Source organism: Diospyros lotus, chromosome 14, assembly GCF_014633365.1.
Source record: "Diospyros lotus cultivar Yz01 chromosome 14, ASM1463336v1, whole genome shotgun sequence".
In the NCBI taxonomy this organism is placed as follows: domain Eukaryota; kingdom Viridiplantae; phylum Streptophyta; class Magnoliopsida; order Ericales; family Ebenaceae; genus Diospyros; species Diospyros lotus.
The window spans coordinates 2,913,045-2,935,059 of NC_068351.1; the positions used below are offsets into that span (position 1 = coordinate 2,913,045).

Here is a 22,015-nt window from a genome sequence, read left to right on the forward strand (position 1 = left end):
TTTAATTATTTTTATACATAAAAATATATGAATTAAGTTGACTTGAAAATACATGTATATAGGTGTAATAAAAAAAAAATTATTACATAAAAAAATAAAATTAAAAAATTAAATTTAGAACTATAATCAAATTAATAAAAAATTTAGGTAATTAAAAAAAACGAAAATACATTAGTAAAAATATGGAATTCGCCATATATATATATATGTATAACAAAAATGAAGCCCAGAAGCTTCGAGTTAGCCGTTGCCACGTGTAACCTGGCCTTTCCACAGCCTGGCAAGAATCAACGTCTGAATCTCCAACAATGGTCGCTGATGAATCCACTGGCCTTCCATCTTCCCGGACAGGACGCTGCTACGCTCATGGCGACTTGTCTAACTGCCAGCAATTTCCAGCCCCTCAAACACAACCCTTCTTCTCAATTCATCCCCAAACCATCTCTTCATTGTCACAGTGTCAGTTTTGCTCTCCGGCTCAATCCCATCAACCGCTCATCGCCGCCGGCTCGGAGTTCCGCCGCGGTCGCAGCAGTCTCTGGCTCTCCCGGAAAGTTCCAACTCTTCCTCTTTATCCTCTTTGTATATGCAAATGTTCGTTTACGTTTATATGATTCATTGTATGTGTGGCCATTTTTGCCGCTACTTGTATGCATATCATGTCGAGGAGGGCTGATGGTTTGGCCCGTTTGGGAAAAATTGGGTCCGCTTCGAATTTTTGTTTTATGATTGTAAAACAAGTTTGGCAAACCAGTCTTGGAAACAGTTTCAGGCTTTGTTTGAGAGAGCTCTAGCCTCTAGTAACGGATGGAATGGAAAATTGGTGGAAAAAAATGTTAAAATATTTTCTCCATGTTTAGAAGAGGAGGGGATGGATTGTGTGGGAGAGCATTGAAAATGGACAAAATGGGAAGATATGAAATAACAAATAACAATACCCTGTTAAAAGCTGAAGTTTTTTTAAGTCTGATGGTAATGTTTGGGGGCAACTCTGCCACTCCTTACTAATCTAGTTGTTCACCCCACACAGAAATCAAGAGAAAACATGGTACAAAAGCTTTGAGTTTTTATAAAATTATTAAGTTTAAATTTGTCAATACACAGAAAATGAAGTTTCCATCAACTTCTATTCCATACATTCTTCCCCAATTAAGGGGAGACCAATAACAAGGCCTTGGAGGAGAATGGATGGGAAGTTTTTTCATCATTTTTATTCCATTACTATTATATTTTCTGAACAAGGAGAGGGAGTTTATTATTGCTGGTTCTGGAAAATGGAAATTGTTTTCATATGAGATGTATGAAACTGATGTTATACATGGAGATTGTGACCAAATAAACCCTTTTAAATTCCAGATCTGAATTGTTATAATCGACTTCTCAATTCTCCAATGTATGTATCCTCCTCATATTTCCAATACACAACATTTTTTCATGTTCTGAAAATAAAATATCCCAAAGGTTTCAAAATGTTAAACTTTTCAGGTTATGTTTCTGCAAGAGACTTTATGTTCCAAAACCACCACTAGATTAAATGAACTGGTTTTGGGAAATATGTAGGCAACAAGTTCAACCTCGCTGCAAAATAAGTGATTGAATCACAGATGCTCCTTAAAAAACTCGTATTGACATATATCTCATCCATAGGATAATTGAATTCTTGACGTAGAACAGGAATTGGATCTTCTGTGGTGAGTGAAGATATCACGCGCTTACTGGATACGGTTCAAGTGTTTGATTTGAATGGGGATGGTATACCAATTTCTGATTTGTGGAAAGGAAGGAAAGCTGTTGTAGCATTTGCTCGTCATTTTGGGTACTTTCAATCTAAAGTTATGGAGTAAATATATGAAATTTTGCTAATAAAACAGTTACTTATATTGTTGTTGTTTTTCTACAGATGCGTCCTTTGTCGTAGACGTGCTGATTATCTTGCCGCCAGAAAGGTAATGATTAGTTTATTTTTTCTCTTTAACAATGTTATTAAACATGTATGTATAATTCATCAAATGACAAAGTGATGTAGGACAGATCTGGTATTCTGATAATACCTAATGACAGGTGGTTTATTTAGGGTTAGAAGGCTAGGGAAATTATGGAAGAATAGGGTTTAGGTATGTAACTGGTTGATAGGCAATTTAGAGGCAAAATATGGCTCAGAAGATGAGATTTGGGTGTTGAGAACAGGGCTGGACGTAAGGTAGGGTTATCAGAATGGAAATTGAAAGATTAGGGAGAAAGAGAAATATTTTCTAGGCATCACACCTGAGTTCCTTTTGCATCAATCTAAAGGTTAGAATTGCATCTCACAACTCAAAGAACGCATCAATGCTTGGAGGAAATTGAGGATTCTTCACTAATGAGAAAGAGATTTACAATAGCAACACTATTCTTACCTGGATTAGGAAATCCTTTTCCTATTAGGAAACAAAACAAAATGGACGGATTTCCTATTGGAAAACTGAACAAAATCTAAAACTATTAATAATAATACCAGGAAAAGATTATAAATAAAACCTAACAAATAATTAGAGTTAACAAAAAGATCTTGGGAAACATTATGTATCAAAATAAAGCCTAATGAAGCTTCTAAGAGGCTTTTCTTCATAAAAAGCATCCCAAATCAATGCTTGGGCCTTAGAATCAATTTTAAGACTCTTCTTATATGTCTTTAGAGGTTGCTTTGGATGTCCTCCATCACAAAGTGAATTTGTTTTCAACAGATGGATTATTATCCTTGACTCTTACAGGTAGAATAATTTTATTTGTTGATGGTTGACTTTTTAGGAAGTTTACTGAACTGAAACTATGTTCGTGTTGTTCTAGATCTATGCATATCTGGAACTCTGGAAGAGAAAATTGTTCCTATTTATACACGTGCTTACACAGCAGAACTGCTTTTTGAAGCATCATAGTATTTTTGTTGTCGTTTCTGCATCTAGTATCTTTGGAGTTACCCTGAGACACCTCACAATCCATTTATCCTGGAATAACCTATAAACCTCCTTAGGATACTAGATCCCACTCTATTTTTGTGAGACACAGTGGTCTGGTAACAAATACTTCCATCTCACCCATCTTATCTTGTTAACAAAGAAACAAATCAGAGTTCATAGTATGCACTAAATTTGATGTTTTCAAATTAAAGATACAGAAGTAATAACAAATCTAATCTTGGTACAATGAGCACAATAGCCGGAGTTATGCTTCCACAAAAGAATTGCCATTCTTCTTTTCAGTAAGTAAACTCTAGATGTTGGTGTTATGATTTCAGAAAGAGTAGCAATTCATTCTCAAATATAAGGAACAAGAGGATGAATTTGTGTTGCCTAGAGTTAGGGCTTATCAAGTTCTTAACAAAATCAAATAATATTCCCATCTTAAAAGAAAAGGTGTAAACTTGTAGGACCTTAGAATGAACTCCTCCACTTCAACTATTTGCTGCTCATCCAGTAAATGCCCTTTCTTTTTAATGAACTGAGATCAATTTTGAATTGATGTTTTCTACTCATTTTCTCTTTCCACCTTTCCTTAAATGAGATTCCAATTATGAATGTTTTGGGGCCTTTATCATTCAACTGGTATAGCATTTCACTTGTTTTGACGACCAGGTGGAATCAGATCAAATAGAATTTTTGTTTCAGGCATCCAGGATCCAGCTGATGCCAGGATTGGGTGTTCAGTGCCATTGGCTGATGGGTCAAGTGCCTCCAGCAGGGGATTGATGCCTCTGCTGAGCATGTAATCATGACATGGTCCTTGGTTGTTTGGGTTCTTTTCCTTTAGGTGTCAGTTGATCCTTTGACAATTTTCATCCCTTTTACTTGAGCAGTCGATGGAAGGGTCAGCTGTTTTTTTCAGTTGATTCCGTTGACAACTATGGCCTTTACTGAGAGAACCACTAAAGAGCTGCGAATTTAATTTTCTCAACAACTAGAACAACAAAAGCCTTAATCCCATTAGGTCAGATCAGATTCATGATGCTTTGAAAGGCACGAATTGCACTGACTGTCAGCGAAATAACACTGCCCTCCTCTTTTATCAGAGATTGAAAATGGGCTATAAACAGGAGAAACACCTTTAACACTAGAATTGTTGAGGGGATTACTCAACCTGCTGGCGGAATTTATGAAAAAAAAGAAGCAAATTTCAACAAAATGAGAACAGATAAAAATGCTTTGTCAAATTTTGTTATTTTTGGTCGTAGAAGTTTTGCAAATAAAAAAACATAACTTACTGAAAGGAAAAATAAATTAGATGTCATAAAGAATATTTAATAAACTAAATACCATATTATTTCTCAAGTATTTCCATGCTTATTGAATTCTAGAGTGAATTTTTTTTTTTTTTAAAGTTTTCTTGTTTTTAGTTTATTTACATTTTTATTTCTGTTTTCTTATCTTTACAACATGGAATGTGGCATGTGTGCCCCTTATTTTGTTAGATGTCTACAAGACTGGGTTTGAGGGCAAGTACCATATCAGAACCTAAAGCTTATAGCAAAAAGTATTTCGTGGTGTCCAGTCGATGTAGAAAAGAGTAAAACAGGGCACTATAAATTTGATGTCCATAATTATTGATGCGGTTTCTAGATAAACAATCCTCTTAGGTCTACAACATCTATCCGATCTTCAAGCAGGTAAAATCCAGCTTAACGAAGCTATAACATCCCACATTGTTGTTCCCATGGCAAAACTTTGCCGCGCATGTGTAAGTTAAAGGTACCTGCATCATTATGATTTTGCCAAATCTGAAATTGAAATATTCTTGCCCGCTTGTCCCCTACAAGCCCTATCCCATGAATGAATGGAGATAGATTTTGCAATGAATGTTGTCTTTTCCTTATTTTCTCCTTCCAGGCTTCCACACTTTCCCACTTATATGAGATTTCAAATTCTGAAAGTTTTGGAGCTGTTGTCATTCAACTGGTCTAGCATTTAATGCGTTTCAATGGGTAGGTGGCCTGAGACCAAATAGAAATTCTGTTTAAGGCGTTCAGCCTTTGCCCCAGTTGGGTGGCTAATGCCATCTGCTGAAGGATGAAGTGCACCTAACGGGGACTGATGCCTCTGCTGATCATGTAACCACTACTTGGTCCTTGGCCTTTTGGGTTCTTTTCCGTGAGGCTTCATTTGATCCTTCAGGCAAATTTCATCCCTTATACTTGAGCGGTTGATGGGTGGGTCACCACTTTTGTCCAGATGATTCCTTCGGCGACTATTGCCATTACTGAGGTAGCCTTCAAAAAGCTGAAAATTTAATGTTCTCAAGAACTAGAACAATACAGGCCTTAATTCCATTAGATTGGGCCCATTGGGGTCAGAAATTTTGCTAGACTCTTTGGAAGACGAGAATTGTGCTAACTGTTGGCTATGTAATGCCACCCTCATCTTTTGTTTGAGCTTGAGAATGGTTATAAAGAGGGGCAACACCTTGAACACTGGAATTGTTAAGGGGATAACACAACCTGCTGGCTGAGTTTATGATTTTTTTTTCAATTAAATGAAAACAGATAAAAAATGCTTTGTGAAATTTTGTTATTTTTGGTTTTAGAAGTTTCGCAAATAAAAAAACTTAACTCTCTAAATGGAACAATAAAGTTAGATGTGATAAGGAATAATTAGTAAACTAAGTACAATTTTATTTTTCAAGCATTTCCATGGTTGTTTAACATCTAGAGTGAAAATTAAGCTTTTTTCAATTTTTTTTTGTATTTTTATACTTCTTTTTTATTGCGTGCAAATGTGGAACATAGCACGTGTGTGCCTTATTTTGTTAGACGTATACACTATTTGGTTTGGGGACAATTACTATATCAGAACCTGAAGCTTATAGGGAAAGTATTTCATGGTGCCCAGTCTATGTGGGAAAGCCTAAAACAGGGCACTGTTAAATTGTCGTCAACAATCCTCCGAGGCCTACAACGTCTATCCAATCTTTGCAAGCAGGTAGAATACAGCTTCATGAAGCTATAACATCCCACTTCATTGTTGCCATGGCAAAATTTTGCCACTTATCTTTAAGTTAAAGGCTACCTGCATCATTATGATTTTGCCAAATCTGAAATCGAAACACTCTTGCTGCTAATCCGGTAAATGTCCTAACCTTTGAATGAATGGAGATAGATTTTGAATTGAATGTTGTCTTCTCCTTATTTTCTCCTTCCATGTGTTCCCATTTATATGAGTTTTCCAATTCTAAATGTTTTGGAGACTTAACCATTCGTCTGATCTAGCATTTAATAGTTTCAACAGACAGGTGGCCTGGGATCAAATATAAAATTTGTTTAAGGTGTTCAGCTGATGCTCGATCAGGTGGCTAGTGCTCCCTGCTGATTGATCTAGTGCCTCCAACAGGGGACTGTGATTCCGCTGTGCTTGTAACCTTTACTTGGTCCTTGGTCATTCAGGTTCTTTTCTGTGAGGCCACATTCGATCCTTTGGACAAATTTCATCCCTCATACTTGAGTATTCGATGGATGATCACAGTTTTGTTCAGGTGATTCTTTTTTTGGCGACTGTTGTCATTTTTGGGGGAGCCATCAAAGAGCTGGAAATTTAATTTTTCTCAACAGCTAGAATAACATAAACCATAATCCCATTAGGTTGGGTTGGAAATTTTTCAACGATTATTCCAACAAGAACTGGGATGACAGTCGGCCATGTAATGCTGCTCTCATCTTTTATCCAAGCTTGAGAATGCCTATAAATAGGGGAAACACCTTGAACGCTATAATTGTTGAGGGGATAACTCAACCTGCTGGCTGAGTTTCTGAAAAAGGTGAAGAAACAAATTTCAATTAAATGGAAACAGATAAAAATGCATCGTGAAATTTTGTTATTTTTTGTTTTAGAAGTGCCGCAAATAAAAAAAATTAACTTACAAAAAAGAACAAAAATTTTGATGTGATAAGGAATATTTATTTCTCAAGCATTTCCATGCTTATTTAACATCTAGGGTGAAAATTAAAAATTTTATTTTTTTTAATTTTTTTTTTCTTGACGTGGAACGTGGCATGTGGCACGTGGCACGTGTGCCCCTTCTTTTGTTATTATATACACTACTTCTTTTGGGGCTAATTACCATATTAGAACCTGCAGCTTATAAGGAAATGTATTTCGTGGTGTCCAGTCGATGTGGGAAAGCGTAAAACGCGGCACTATTAAATTGTTGTCCATAATTATTGGTGCGGTTTCTAAAACAACAATCCTCCTGGGTCTACAACATCTATCCAATCTTTGCAAGAAGGTAGAAACCAGCTTAGCAAAGCCAGAACCTCCCACTTGGTTGTTGCCATGGCAAAACTTTGCTGCTTATGTGCAAGTTAAAGGCTTCCTGCATCATTATGATTTTGCCAATTCTGAAATTGAAATACTCTTGCTGCTCATCCAATAAATGCCCTAACCCTTGAACGAATTGAGATAGATTTTGAATTAAATGTTGTCTTCTCTTATTTTCTCCTTCCATGCTTTCCCATTTATATGAGATTTCCAAATTCCGATTGTTTTAGAGACTTAATCTTTCATCTTATCTATTATTTAATGCATTCCAATGAGTAGGCTCCCTGAGACCAAATAGAACTTTTGTTTAAAGCATTCAGCCGATGCCCCAATCTTTGGCTAGTGCCATCTGCTGATGGATCAAGTACCTCTAATGGAGGACTGATACCTCCACTGAGCTTGTAACAATTACTTTGTCCTTGGTCGTGTTGGGACAAATTTTCATCCCTTATACTTGTGCTGTTGATGGATGGGTCACCAATTTTGTTCAGGTGATTCCTTTGGTGACTATTGCCATTACTAATGGAGCCTTCAAATAGCTGCAAGCATGATTTTCTCAACAACTAGAACAACAGAAACTTTAATCCCATTAGGCTGGGTCAGTTTTTTTCATGACGCTTTGTCTGACAAGAACTGCGCTCACTGTTGACTATGTAATACTGCCCTCATCTTTTGTCTGATCTTGAGAATGCCTTTAAATAAGGAAACACCTTGAACACTTAAAATGTTGAGGGAATAACTCAACCTGCTGGTTTATTATAAAAAAAAAAAACGCAGGAGCAAATTTCAATAAACTGAAAACAGATAAAATTGCTTCTTGAATTTTTGTTATTCTTGGTTGTAGAAATTTTACAAATCAAACAACTTAACATGCTAAAACAAACAATAAAGTTAGATTTGATGAGGAATATTTAGTAAGCTAACTACAATTACATTTTTTTTTTGTATATTTATATTTTATAATTATTTTTACTGTGTGCAACTTCCAACATGCAACTTGGCACATGGCATCAGTGCCCCTTCTTTTGTTAGATGTATACACTACTTTGTTTGGGGGACAATTACCATATCAAAATCTGATGCTTATATGGAAAATTGTTTCATGGTTTCCTGTCGATGTGGGAAAGCGTACAACAGGGCACTATTAAATTGTGGTCCATAGTTCTTGGTGTGCTTTCTAGAACAACAATCCTACCAGGCCTAAATTGTGGTTTCTAGATCAATAATCCTATTATCAAAGCTATAACATCCCACTTTGTCGTTGCCATGGAAAAACATGGCCGCTTATGTGTAAGTTAAAGGCTACCTGCATTGTTATGATTTTTCCAAATCTGAAATCGAAATACTCTTGCAGCTCATCTGGTAAATGCCCTATCCCTTATATGAATTGAGATAGATTTTGATTTGAATGTTGACTTCTCCTTTTTTTCTCCTTCCACACTTTCCCATTTATATGAGATTTCCAATTCTGAAGTTCTGGAGACTTAATCATTCTTCTGATCTGACCTAGCATTTAATATGCGGCAATTGGTAGGTGGCCTGAGACCAAATAGAAAATTTGTTTAAGGTGTTCATTCTATGCCCTGATTTGGTGGCTTATGCCCTCTGCTGATGTATCGAGTGCCTCCAACAGGGGACTGATTCCTCTGCTGAGCTTGTAACCATTAGTTGGCCCTTGGTTATTAGTTTTTTTTTCTTCTTCTTCTGTGAGGCTACATTCTATCCTTCAAACAAATTTCATTCCTTGTACTTGAGTAGTCAATGGATGGGTCACCAATTTTGTTCAGGTGATTCCTTTGGCGACTATTGCCATTACTGTAGGAGCCTCCAAAGAGCTGCAAATTTAATTTTCTCAACAACTGAACTGTTGGAATAAATGTAATTAGCTGTCAATGAGTTGTCAATTAGTCCTTATTTTTAGGAGAAAATTATTGTACATTCCTACTATAAAATCTAAATGAAAAGGCTAGACCTCCATCAAGTTCTCTGATTCAACATGGTATTAGAGCAACCACTCAAATTCTAGTTGCAGCCAGGGCCTCCTTGCTGCCTCCAAGATGATGCAATTCTTGTTGCTGAGAGAGCAACGTGTAAGAAAACCGACGCTCTTCTTTGCAATATGTTATGACAGACCATTGATCCCAAACTATATGTTATTTACAAGGCATACAAGACTTATGTTCAGGTATGGACAAAGGCCAAATCTCTTTATACAAATGATATCAAACGTTTCTACTATGTTGTTTCCATGATTGTTCATTTGATGCAACAGGATATGGATATGTCTGAATTTCTTGGCCGCCTAGAATCCCTGAAGAAGAGTTCAACTCTTTGTTACCAGTTGGTAATACTACAGAAGAACAATTGCAGCAACGAGATAAATTGTTTATGGTTCTAGGATTGACTGCCATTTGATCTGACCTTGCTCCGGTCCAGGATCAAATATTATCCAATCCTAGAAGATACCTTTGCTAGACTTCTTTGGGTTTCTTCCTCGTCTTCAGTCATCAATGGTTCTCAAGTTGATTCTTCCGTCTTGGCATCACAAACCTTTGGCAGAGGAGAGCAAGGAAATGACATAGGGTAGTAACTCACAACGAGGTAATTGTCCTAAATGCAACTACTGCCATAGTGGGGCCATCTTCAAGAACGGTGCCACAAACTACATGGTCGACCACCACATACTGCTAATGTAACTCAGTTTGTTGCAACCAATTCCTCAACAGAAACATTTGAGAATCATTCCTCTCCGTCCCTTGTTTTGACTGGAAGTGATTATGAGGACTATCTTCAGTATCAGGCTTCTAAACAGACTGTGTCATCATCCACTGTTTTTGTGGTGCACACTAGTAGTTCTATTGCTTGTGTTACTCGATCTACCACTCCTAGACCATGGGTTCTCGATTTTGGTGCAACTGATCATCTCTCTGGTAACCAAAGTCTCTTTTCCTATCTCTCTACTTCTTCTTGTTTGCCATCTATTACTCTTGCCAATGGTTCCAAAACATACGCTACAGGCACTGGTTAAGAATGATCGTACCCTTCGTTACCCTTAGATTTTGTTTTATATGTTCCCGGTAGCCCCTTTAATCCTGCTTCTGTTAGTAAAGTGACATGTGCTCTTCATTGTTCCATAACCTTCTTTGCTGATTTTGTTGTCGTGCAGGACTGAGGTATGGGACAGATGATTGGCGTTGGACGTGAGTCGCAAGGACTTTACTATCTCGACAAGCCATCTTCCTTAGCAGCCTGCATTTCTACTGAATCTTCAACTCTTCTTCATAATCGTTTGGGACATCCGAGTCTATCTAAATTACAAAAGATGGTCTCGCATTTTTCTAATATTTCCACTTTAAATTGTGAGTCTTATCAAGTTGGAAAACAGTCTCGTACTTCGTTTTCAAAGCGTGTCAATAATTGGGCTACATCCCCTTTTGAACTTGTCTATAGTGATGTTTGGGGTCCTTGTCATGTTCTCTATGTTTTAGGTTTTCGTTACTTTGTCATTTTCATTGAAGATTACTCTCATTGTACTTGGGTGTTCTTATTGAAAAACTGTTCAGAGTTATTTACTACCTTTAAGGACTTCTGTGCTGAAATTCAAATTCAATTTAATGTTTCTATCTGGGCCTTCCATAGTGATAATGCTAGAGAATATTTCTCAGCTCCTTTCACTACTTTCATAGCTTCTAAGGGTATTTTATATCAATTCTTCTGTGCCTATACACCCCAGCAGAATGGAGTTGCTGAGCGCAAAAATCGTCATTTGATTGAAACTGCTCGCACTCTTTTACTGCATATTCATGCTCCTTCCCATTTTTGGGCTGATGCCGTTCTCATTGCATGTTATCTCATTAATCGGATGCCTTCTTCTGTCTTACAACATGAGGTCCCTCGCTCCATCCTTTTCCCTGCTCAAAGTCTTTATCTCCTTCCACTTCGTGTTTTTGGGTACACTTGTTTTGTTTATGACATGACCCCTGGCCGTCCCAAACTTTCAGCCAAGACTATCAACTGCATCTTCCTTGGCTACTCACGACTTCAAAAAGGCTATCAGTGTTACTTTCCTGATCAGCAACGTTATTTCATCTCTGCTGATGTTACTTTCTTTGAGGCATCTCCTTTCTTTCTGTCCTCCCATGTCAGGAGTCGTCCCGTTTTTGAGGTTCTTCCCACTCTTTACCTTTGTTCTCTCTCATTTGATACTGCTCCTACTGTCCTTGAATGTCCCTTTCAGGTTTATCATCGCCTTCCACATCCTCCTGTGGCTGTTGACAAAGAACTTGCTAACTCACCTCGTGCTTCGACATCCTCACCTACCTCGGCCTAGCCAATTCCTTCTGAGCCAGTTGTTGAACCTTCTCTTGAGCCCATTGCCACTCGAAAAGGTATACGCTTTACTCGCAACCCCCACCCCATCTACACCTTCCTTAACTATCATCACTTGGCTTCACCCTATTATGCTTTTTTGTCCACTTTATCTTCTATTGCTATCCCTAAAACTACTAGTGAGGCACTTTCAGACCCAGGGTGGTGCCAAGCCATGGTTGATGAGATGGATGCTCTACATTCTAGTGGCATTCGAGACTTAGTTTCTCTTCCTCCTGGTAAATCTACTGTTGGTTGTCGTTGGATCTATACTATGAAGGTTAGTCCAGATGGGAAGGTTGATCGCCTTAAGGCACGTCTGGTTGCCAAAGGCTACACTTAGATTTTTGGGCTGGATTACTGACACTTTTCCTCCGGTGGCTAAGATTGTCTCCGTACACTTGTTTTTATCCATTACCACGATGAATCACTGGCTTATCTATTAGCTAGATATTAAGAATGCTTTTCTTCATTGGGATCTTCAAGAGGAAGTCTATATGGAGCAACTGTCTGGCTTTGTTGCTCAGGGGGAGTCTGGATTAGTATGCAAACTTCGCTGCTCTCTTTATGGGTTGAAACAATCTCGCGAGTTTGGTTTGGACAGTTTAGTACAGTTCTTCAGGAATTTGGTATGAATCGCAGTGAGGCCGACCACTCTGTTTTTTTATACCACTCATCAAATGGTCAATGCATTTATCTAGTGGTTTATGTGGACGATATTGTCGTCACTGGAAGTGATCAGAATGGTATTCTTCAATTGAAGACACATTTCTTCAACCATTTTCAGACTAAAGATTTGGGTAAGTTGAAATATTTTCTTGGCCTTAAGTGGCTTAGTCCAAAAGCGACATAGTTATTTCACAAAGGAGGCTAATATTCTTGGCCTTAGACATTCTTCAAGAGGTCGGTTTGCTTGACTGTAAACCGGTTGATATTCCTATGGACCCAAATATCAAGCTCTTACAAGGATAGGGGGAGCTATTATCTGACCCTGGTAGATATCACCGACTCGTTAGAAAGCTAAACTACCTCATTATCACTCAGCCAAACATTTCTTTTGCTATTAGTGTAGTTAGTCAGTTTCTGTAGTCTGCATGTAATAATCATTGGGATGCTGCCATTCACATTCTCAAATATATCAAAGGCGCACCAGGTCAATAATTGTTATATGAAGATAAGGGTCATACCCAGGTGATTCGGTATTCTGATGTTGATTGGGCAGGATTTCCTTTAGATAGACGCTCTACTTCTGGGTACTGTATTCTAATTGGTGTCAATTTGGTATCTTGGAAGAGTAAGAAGCAGGATGTGGTTGCTAGGTCTAGTGTTGAAGCAGAATACCGTGCTATGGCCTTGGCTATATGTGAACTTATATGGTTGAAACAATTGCTTCAAGAATTCAAATATGGCAAGGTGACGCAAATGAAATTAATTTGGGATAATCAAGCCGCCTTGCTTATAGCCTCTAATTCTATTTTTCATGAGAGGACTAAACATATAGAAATTGATTGTCATTTCATTAGAGAAAATGTTTTATCTGGATGTATTGCCACTAGTTTTGTCAATTCAGTCGATCAACTGGTAGACGTCTTCACTAAGTCTTTTCGGGGTCCTCGTATTAGTTTTATTTGTAATAAACTTGGTGCATATGACCTATATGCTTCAGCTTGAGGGAGAGTATTGAAATAAATGTAATTAGCTGTCATAACTGTCAATGAGTTGTCAATTAGTCCTTATTTTTAGGAGAAAATTATTGTACATTCCTACTATAAACTCTAAATGAAGAGGCTAGACCTCAATCAAGTTCTCTGATTCAACATAAACCAACACAAGCCTTAATCCCAATAGGTTGAGTTAGAAATTTTTAATGACGCCTTGTTTGATGAGAACGGTGGTAATTGTCATCTATGTAACTCCACCTCATCTTTTATCCGAGCTTGCGAATGCCTATAAATAGTGAAACACCTTCAACACTAGAATTGTTGTGGGGATAACTCAACCTGCTGGCTGAGTTTATGTAAAAAAAGAAGTCGTCAATTTCAGTAAATTCAAATAGATAAAAATGCTTTGTGAAATTTTGTTATTTTTGATTGTAGAAGTTTCACAAATAAAAAAAAAAACTCAACTTACTAAAACGAACAATAAAGTTAGGTATAATAAGGAATAGTTAGTAAACTCAAAACAATTTTATTTCTCAAGCATTTCCATGCTTGTTTAACATCTTGGGTGAAAATTAAATTTTTTCATATTTTTTATTATTTTTTTACTGCCTGCAACTTGTGACATGAAGCGTGGCTCGTGGCACAAATGCCCCTTCTTCTATTAGATGTGCACACTATTTGGTTCCGGTGCAATTAGCATATTAGAACTTGAACTTATAGGGAAAAGTTTTCCATGTTGTCCATTTGATGTGGAAAGCGTAAAAGAGCGCACTAGTAAATTGTTGTCCATAATTATTGGTGCCATTTCTAGAACAACAATCCTCCTAGGTCTACAACATCCATCCAATCTTTGCAAGCAGGTGGCTTCCATCTTAACGAAGCTAAAACATCCAAGTTTGTTGTTGCTTTGGCAAAACCTTGCTGCATATGTTTATGTAAAAGGCTACCTGCATCATTATGATTTTGCAAAATCTGAACAAATTGTTGTCCACTCTTGCTGCTCATCCAGGAAATGCCCTAGTCCTTGAACAAATTGAGATAGATTTTGAATTAAATGTTGTCTTCTCCTTATTTTCTCCTTCCATGTTTTACCATTTACACGAGATTTCCAATTCTAAATGTTTTGGAGACTTAACCATTCATCTGATTCAGCATTTAATGATTTTCAACAGATAGGTGGCCTGAGTAGTGCCCTCTGCTGATTGATTATTAAGTGCCTCCAGCAGGGGACTGATGTCTCCACTGAGCTTGTATCCTTTACTTGGTTGTTGGTCTTTCAGGTTCTTTTCCATGAGGCTACATTCAATCCTTAGGACAAATTTCATCCCTTATACTTGAGCATTCGATGGATGGGTCACAATTATGTTCAGGTGATTTTTTTGGTGACTATTGCCATTATTGAGGGAGCCGTCAATGAGCTGCAAGTTTAATTTTTATCAACAACAAGAACTTATTCCCACTAGGTTGGGATCAGAAATTTTTCATGACAATTTTTCCAAAGAGAACTGTGCTGACTGTGAGCCATGTAATGCTGCCCTCATCTTTTATCCGAGCTTGAGAATGACTACGAATATGGGAAACACCTTGAATGCTAGAATTGTTGATGGGATAGCTCAACTTGCTGACTGAGTTTCTGGAAAAAAAAGAAGAAACAAATTTCAATTAAGTGAAAACAAATAAAAATGCATTGTGAAATTTTGTAATGTTTGGTTGTAGAAGCTTTGCAAATCAAAAAACTTAAACTTACTAAAAAGAAAAATAAATTTTGATGTGATAGAGAATATTTACTAAACTAAATACAATTTTATTTCTAGAAAATTTCCATGCTTGTTTAACATCTAGGGTGAAAATTAAAATTTTAATTTTTTTTTCTTTTCTTTTTTACTACGTGCAACTTGTGATGTGGAACATGGCATGCGTGCCCCTTCTTTTGTTAATGTGTACACTACTTCGTTTGGGGGCAGTTACCATATGAGAATCTGAAGCATATAAGGAAAAGTATTTCATGGTGTACAGTTGATGTGGGAAAGTGTAAAACAGGGCACTATTAAATTGTTGTCCATAATTATTGGTGCTGCTTCTAGAACAACAATCCACCCAGGTCTAGAACATCTGTCCACCCAGGTCTAGAACATCTGTCCAATCTTTGCAAGCAGGTTGAATCCAGCTTAACAAAGCTATAACATCCCACTTCGTTGTTGGCATTGCAAAACTAATCTATTATTTAAAAATTTAAATGTGATAAGGACTATTTACTAAACAAATACAATTTTATTTCTCAAGCATTTCCATGCTTGTTAACATCAAGGGTAAAAATGATTTTTTTTTAAAAAATTGTCTTTTTATTTGTTTATTTATTTTACTGTATGCAACTCGGGACATGGAATGTGGCACGTGTTCTCCTTATTTTGTTAGATGTATGTATGCACTAGTTGGTTTGGGTGCAATTACTGTTGAGTTATATGGTTATAGTCTAAGGTTAATCCTATGATAGAGCCCATGGCCCATTGTATTTGTATATATATATAGGTGTATAGTTTATGGATTTAATTAAGTGGTTTTATACATATTAAAAGCTAGGTTTATTTCCTAAGCTTCACATGGTATCAGAGCCAAAACACAAACCCTAGTTTTTAATACAAACCCTAGCAGCCACCATACAAACCCTAGCCCCCGCCGCCTCCCACATCACCGACGAACACCGTCGGTCACGTCGCCACCGACCGCCGTAGCCTGCCGTGCCACCCACTACGTTTCTACCACGCGCGCTACTGGTCAGCTGCGGGTCTTCACCGTCCAGCCACTGATCACGCACACCACCACCGCCGTTGCGTTCGCTGGCCTCCGATCTGTTGACCCCCGGAGGATCGTCTCCATTGCCGCTGCCACGCACCGCCTCTCTCGCACTGTTCACGGAGACATTTTTGCTCTGATCTCTCTCACCAGTGCTCCGATCGCAACGCCGTCTTCACCATTGGACTCACCTCTTTCAGTCCATCCCAGCCCAGGTGGTTTCGTCGCCATCTACTGCCATCCGCGGCCGCCGGTCACCGGCATCCGCCATCTGCCGTCGCTCCAGCGTACCTATTCTCTGTGCTGGATCATCCAGCATTTATTTTTTGGTTTATTTAACCCTTTGGTTTCAGATCTATTGATCTTGTAGGGCTCCCTTTTATCCAACATGGCTGGTACTAGTAAATCTGGCTCCTTTTCTGGTATTTTGTCTCCCTCTCCAGCTATTGCTACTGAGAAGTTGATGGGTAGTTCCAATTATATCTCTTGATCCAAGGTGGTTGAACTATGGTGTATGGGTCAAGGCTTATAGGATCATCTAACTAACAAGGCCGAGAATGTGACCACAAACAAACCCGAGTGGCAGAGAGCTGATGCTCTGTTGTGCAGTCTCTTGTGGCAGTCAATTGATTCCTCTCTTCATCCGATCTATACTAACTATACCATGTGCTGTGAATTGTGGACTCAGGCCAAGGCGTTATACACTAATGACATTCAACGCCTGTATTCAGTGGTGTCTAATCTGCTCAGTTTACGACAACAGGGTTTGACTCTTCCTGATTTTCTTGGTCGGATGGCCTTTATTAAAACTGAATTTAACTCCTTATTACCTACTGGTAAGACTGCTGCAGCAGATCTAGCTCAGCGGGATAAGTTCTTCAAGGTGTTCATGGTGTGTACTCTTGCTGCCATTGGTCCTGAGCTTGCTCCTGTTCGTGATCAGATTCTTGCTAGTCCTACTGTACCTACTATGGATGAAGTGTATTCTTGTCTTTTTCTGGTTTCATCTGTTCCTACGATGCCTCCCTCTTCTGCAGGTAATCATTCAGTCATCGCTTCTCAGGTTTAGAGTAGTGGCGACCAGGGCGGAGATCATGGTAATCGGGGCAAACGCCCCAAGTGTAACTATTGTCACAAGTGGGGGCATACTAAGGAACAATGTTATAAGTTGCATGGCCGCCCTCTCATGTTAATGTTGCTCATGATGATAGTTCTCGATCTGAGTCCTTTGGTGGTCATCCACCGCAATCTGTCATTCTCACTGAGGCTGACTATGATGAGTATCTCAAGTATAAGACGTCCTAGCAAACCTCATCCACAGTTGCTTCTGTCGCCCATTCTGGTGATTCCACTGCCTATCTCGCTTAGTCATCCTCTTTGGGACCATGGGTCCTGGACTCAGGTGCTTCTAACCATATCTCTGGTAATCCCTATTTGTTCTCTCATTTTACTAATTTTATTTCTTTACCTTCTGTAACATTAGCCAATGGGTCCAAAGCGGTTGCTAAAGCTATTGGCACTGCCAAACCCTTACCTTCTCTGCCTTTAGATTCTGTCATTTATCTTCCTCATTGTCCCTTTAATCTTGTCTATGTTAGTAAACTTATGCGTGCCTTAAATTGTTCTATCACCTTTGATGATCATTCTGTTACTATCCAGGATCGTGGTACGGGACAGATGATTGGCGTCAGATGTGAGTCGCAGGGTCTCTATCATCTCAACCTTCCTGCATCACCTATTGCTTGCTCGGTGACTGAGTCTCCTGCTCTTCTCCACAATCGTTTGGGACATCCTAGTTTGGCTAAGTTTCAGAAGATGATCCCCAGTTTATCTAGTTTGTCGTCTTTTCATTGTGAGTCTTATCAACTTGGAAAACAGTCTCGCACTTCTTTTTCAAAGCGTGTCAATAATCGGGCTGTGTCCCCGTTTGCTTTAGTTCATTCTGATGTCTGGGGTCGTAGTCGTGTTGTGTCTGTTTTGGGTTTTCAATATTTTGTAACGTTTATCGACGATTATTCTCGTTGCACATGGTTATATTTAATGAAAAATCGTTCTGAGTTATTCTCAATTTTTGAATCCTTTTGTGCTGAAATCAAAACGCAATTTCATACCTCTGTCCAAGTATTGCGCAGTGACAATGCCCCTGAGTATTTTTCTATTCCCTTTACTACCTTTATGTCTTCTCAGGGGATCTTGCGTCAGTCGTCTTGTGCATATACACCACAGCAGAATGGAGTTGCTGACCGTAAAAACAGACATTTGATTGAAACTGCTCGCACTCTTATTCTACATCATCATGTCCCCTTTCGCTTTTGGGCTAAAACTGTTCTTGCTGCTTGCTATCTCATTAATAGGATGCACTCATCGGTTCTTCAACACCAGATTCCTCACTCTCTCTTGTTTCCTGATCAATCATTGTATATTCTTCCTCCATGTGTCTTTGGTTGCATCTGTTTTGTCCATAATCTGTCTCCCAGTCATGATAAATTGTTTGCTCGGTCCATCAAGTGCATTTTTCTTGGTTACTCTCGCCTTCAGAAGGGTTATCGGTGTTATTCTCTTGATACTCGCCGTTATTTTCTTTCGGCGGATGTTACCTTCTTTGAGTCGTCTCCTTTCTACTCTTCGCCTCATTCCGAGTGTCAACCCATTTCTGAGGCCATCCCTCTTCTCGCGAGTCCTCCTGCTCCTATTCTCCCTGTTCCTTCTTCTACCCCATTGCAGGTTTATCATCGGCGTCATCAGCCTCGGTCTCCTCCCGGTGCGCCTTCTCCCGCATCTCCTACTACTTCAGCGACTCCTGTTGCCTCACATCCTGCTCCAGTCTCTCCACCTGCCGCGGTCTTGCCTTTTGAGGATTTGCTTCCTATTGCCCTTCGGAAAGGTACCCGTTCTTCTCGCAATCCTCACCCCATTTATAATTTTCTTAGCTATCACCATCTCTCGTCTCCTTTTTGTGCTTTTGTGTCTTCCTTATCCTCTGTTTCAGTACCTAAGACTATTAGTGAGGCACTTTCTGATCCGGGGTGGCGACAAGCAATGGTGGATGAGATGACTGCTTTGCATTCCAATGGCACTTGGGATTTGGTTTCTTTACCCCCAAGGAAATCTCTTGTCGGCTGTCGGTGGATCTATACTGTCAAGGTGGGTCTTGATGGGCAAGTTGATCGCCTTTAGACTCGTTTGGTAGCCAAAGGGTATACTCAGGTTTATGGCCTTGACTATGGTGACACTTTTTCCCCTGTTGCTAAGATGTCATCTGTGCATTTGTTTCTCTCTATAGCAGCTATGCGCCACTGGCCGTTGTATCAACTGGACATTAAGAATGCCTTCTTACATGGTGAGCTTCAGGAGGAGATTTATATGGAGCAACCTCCTGGGTTTGTTGCTCAGGGGGAGTCTGGGCAGGTTTGTAAACTCCATCGCTCACTATATGGGTTGAAGCAGTCTCATCGAGCCTGGTTTGGTCGTTTCAGTGCTGTCATTCAAGACTTTGGTATGACTCGTAGTGAGTTTAATCATTCGATTTTTTATAAACACACATCACATGGGAGGTGTATATATTTGGTTTTCTATGTGAATGATATTGTTATTACCGGTGATGATCAGGATGGTATTATTCAGTTGAAGAAACATCTTTTCCATCATTTTCAGACTAAGGACTTGGGGTTACTTAAATACTTTCTTGGCATAGAAGTTGCTCAGTTCAGTTCTGGTATTGTTATCTCTCAACGGAAGTATGTGTTAGATATTCTAGAAGAAACTGGGATGCTTGATTGTAAACCTATAGATTCTCCTATGGACCCTAATGTAAAGCTCTTACCAGGACAGGGGGAGCTTTTTGCTGATCCTGGAAGATACCGCAGGCTAGTCGAAAAACTTAATTATCTCACTATCACTCGCCCAGATATTTCTTTCTCAGTCAGTGTTGTCAGTCAGTTTTTACAGTCTCTTTGTGATAGCCACTAGGATGCGGTAGTCCGGATTCTCAGGTATATTAAGGGAGCTCTAGGTAGAGGACTATTGTATGAGGACAGAGGTCATACTCGAGTAGTCGGATATTCTGATGCTGATTGGGCAGGTTCTCCTTCTGACAGACGGTCTACTTCAGGATATTGTGTTCTGGTTGGAGGAAACCTAATATCTTGGAAAAGTAAGAAGCATGAGGTTGTTGCTAGGTCGAGTGCCGAAGCAGAATATCGTGCTATGGCTTTGGCAACGTGTGAATTTATCTGGTTAAAACAATTTCTTCAGGAGCTCAAGTTTGGGGAGATATCACAGATGAGATTAATTTGCGACAGTCAAGCTGCATTACATATTGCTTCCAATCCAGTCTTTCATGAGAGGACCAAACATATCGAGATAGATTGTCACTTCATTCGAGAGAAGATTTTATTTGGCTGTATTACCACAGATTTTGTCAATTTCAATGACCAGTTAGCAGATGTCTTCATTAAGTCTCTCAGGATCCTCGAATTGAGTATATTTGTAGCAAGCTTGGCGCATATGATATATATGCTCCAGCTTGAGGGGGAGTGTTGAGTTATATGGTTATAGTTTAGGGTTAATCCTATGATAGAGCCCATGGCCTATTGTATTTGTATATATATATAGGTGTATAGTCTATGGATTTAATTAAGTGGTTTTATACATATTAAAAGCTAGGTTTATTTCCTAAGCTTCACAATTACCATATCAGACCCTGAAGATTATAGGGTAAAGTATTTCTTGGTGTCCAGTTGATGTGGGAAAGCATAAAATAGGACACTATTAAATTGTTGTCAATAATTATTGGTGTGGTTTCCAGAACAACAATCCTCCCAAGTCTACAACATCTATCCAATGTTTGCAAATGTCAGATCCTTAGATTTGAGCTAGGGTATTTTAGGTAGAAATCGAGAAAAGAGAGAATTGGAGGGAGAATTAGAATAGACAGAGGCGAGAGAGAGAGAGAGAAAGAGAGAGAGAGAGAGAACAGAGGAAGTAGGGAGAGAGATCAAAGAAATTGAGAGAGAAAAGACTCTTGTATTATTACACAATGCCCTATCCTCTAAGATGTAGCCTATTTATAGGCTTGTATGCCTTTCAGTTACAATAACAATTGAAAGGTACAACAAGGTTGCAATCAACTACAAAACATGTAATATACTATGACTACTATATCCTTAGGGTCGTGACAATTCTCCCCTTCTTGAGAGATTTATTGTCCCCGAGAAATTACAGTAACTGGCTACTATTCCTTCATCCAATCCCTACTTGCTCTTCTTCTTTTTCTTCATCTAGTCCTATATTAATTGTCTTTTGCATTGGTGTTCTGGACTAAATTTTTCTCCACATCTGTAGCACAATCCTAACCGTCTCCTTTGCTCCATAGAAAGAGTTTTGACTGAATTAGGGTTTATATCGTATAAACCCTAGGATTCAGATTTACTTGATTCTGTCCTGATGTTGCAGTCCAAGAATTTTCTTCTGACTGCTGACTAATCAAAGGCTGCATTTCCATTAGGATCTTGTGCTTTCTAAAAGTTTCTTCCAATGCCAATTCTTGCAGCCTAGCCTTTTCAGCCACTTGCTTGACCGTAGTAGGATGCATCATCTTCACAGTTGGCCTCAGCTTGTCATTTAGGCCACTGATGAAGCTAGATACAAAGTAGGACTCATTCAAGGTCAGATGAGAATTGGGCATCAATGACTACAATTCTTCAAATCTGACCTGGTAGTCCATGACATAACCTTCTTGCTTCAGTTTATTGAACTCTTCGATCACCTGTCATTGACCTCTCACCAAATCAGTCACAAAAATCATTCACAAACTTTTGCCAATTAAAATCAGTCCTCGTACTCCATCCCTGGAACTAGGCATCAGCCATATCGTTGAGATATGCTGCTGCCAAATTCACCTTCTGATTTTCA

At 38.9% G+C, this 22,015-nt stretch overlaps 1 protein-coding gene across 4 annotated transcripts in view; it reads left to right on the top strand.

The window, feature by feature from the left end:
• The first annotated feature begins 255 nt into the window (after window positions 1–255).
• Window positions 256–22,015, top strand: part of LOC127789977 (thioredoxin-like protein AAED1, chloroplastic) — a 31,642-nt gene continuing 9,882 nt past the window's right edge. The window contains exons 1-3 of one of the 4 annotated variants that reach the window (XM_052319134.1): window positions 256–549; window positions 1,674–1,816; window positions 1,901–1,946. In XM_052319134.1, coding sequence (XP_052175094.1) covers window positions 319–549; window positions 1,674–1,816; window positions 1,901–1,946 — 420 coding nt within the window. In that variant the 5' untranslated portion in view covers window positions 256–318. Of the gene's footprint in view, window positions 550–1,673; window positions 1,817–1,900; window positions 1,947–1,973; window positions 9,466–9,552; window positions 10,211–10,446; window positions 14,680–22,015 lie in introns of those variants that run through there. The other 3 variants (XR_008020706.1, XR_008020705.1, XR_008020707.1) reach the window with 3 other exon arrangements.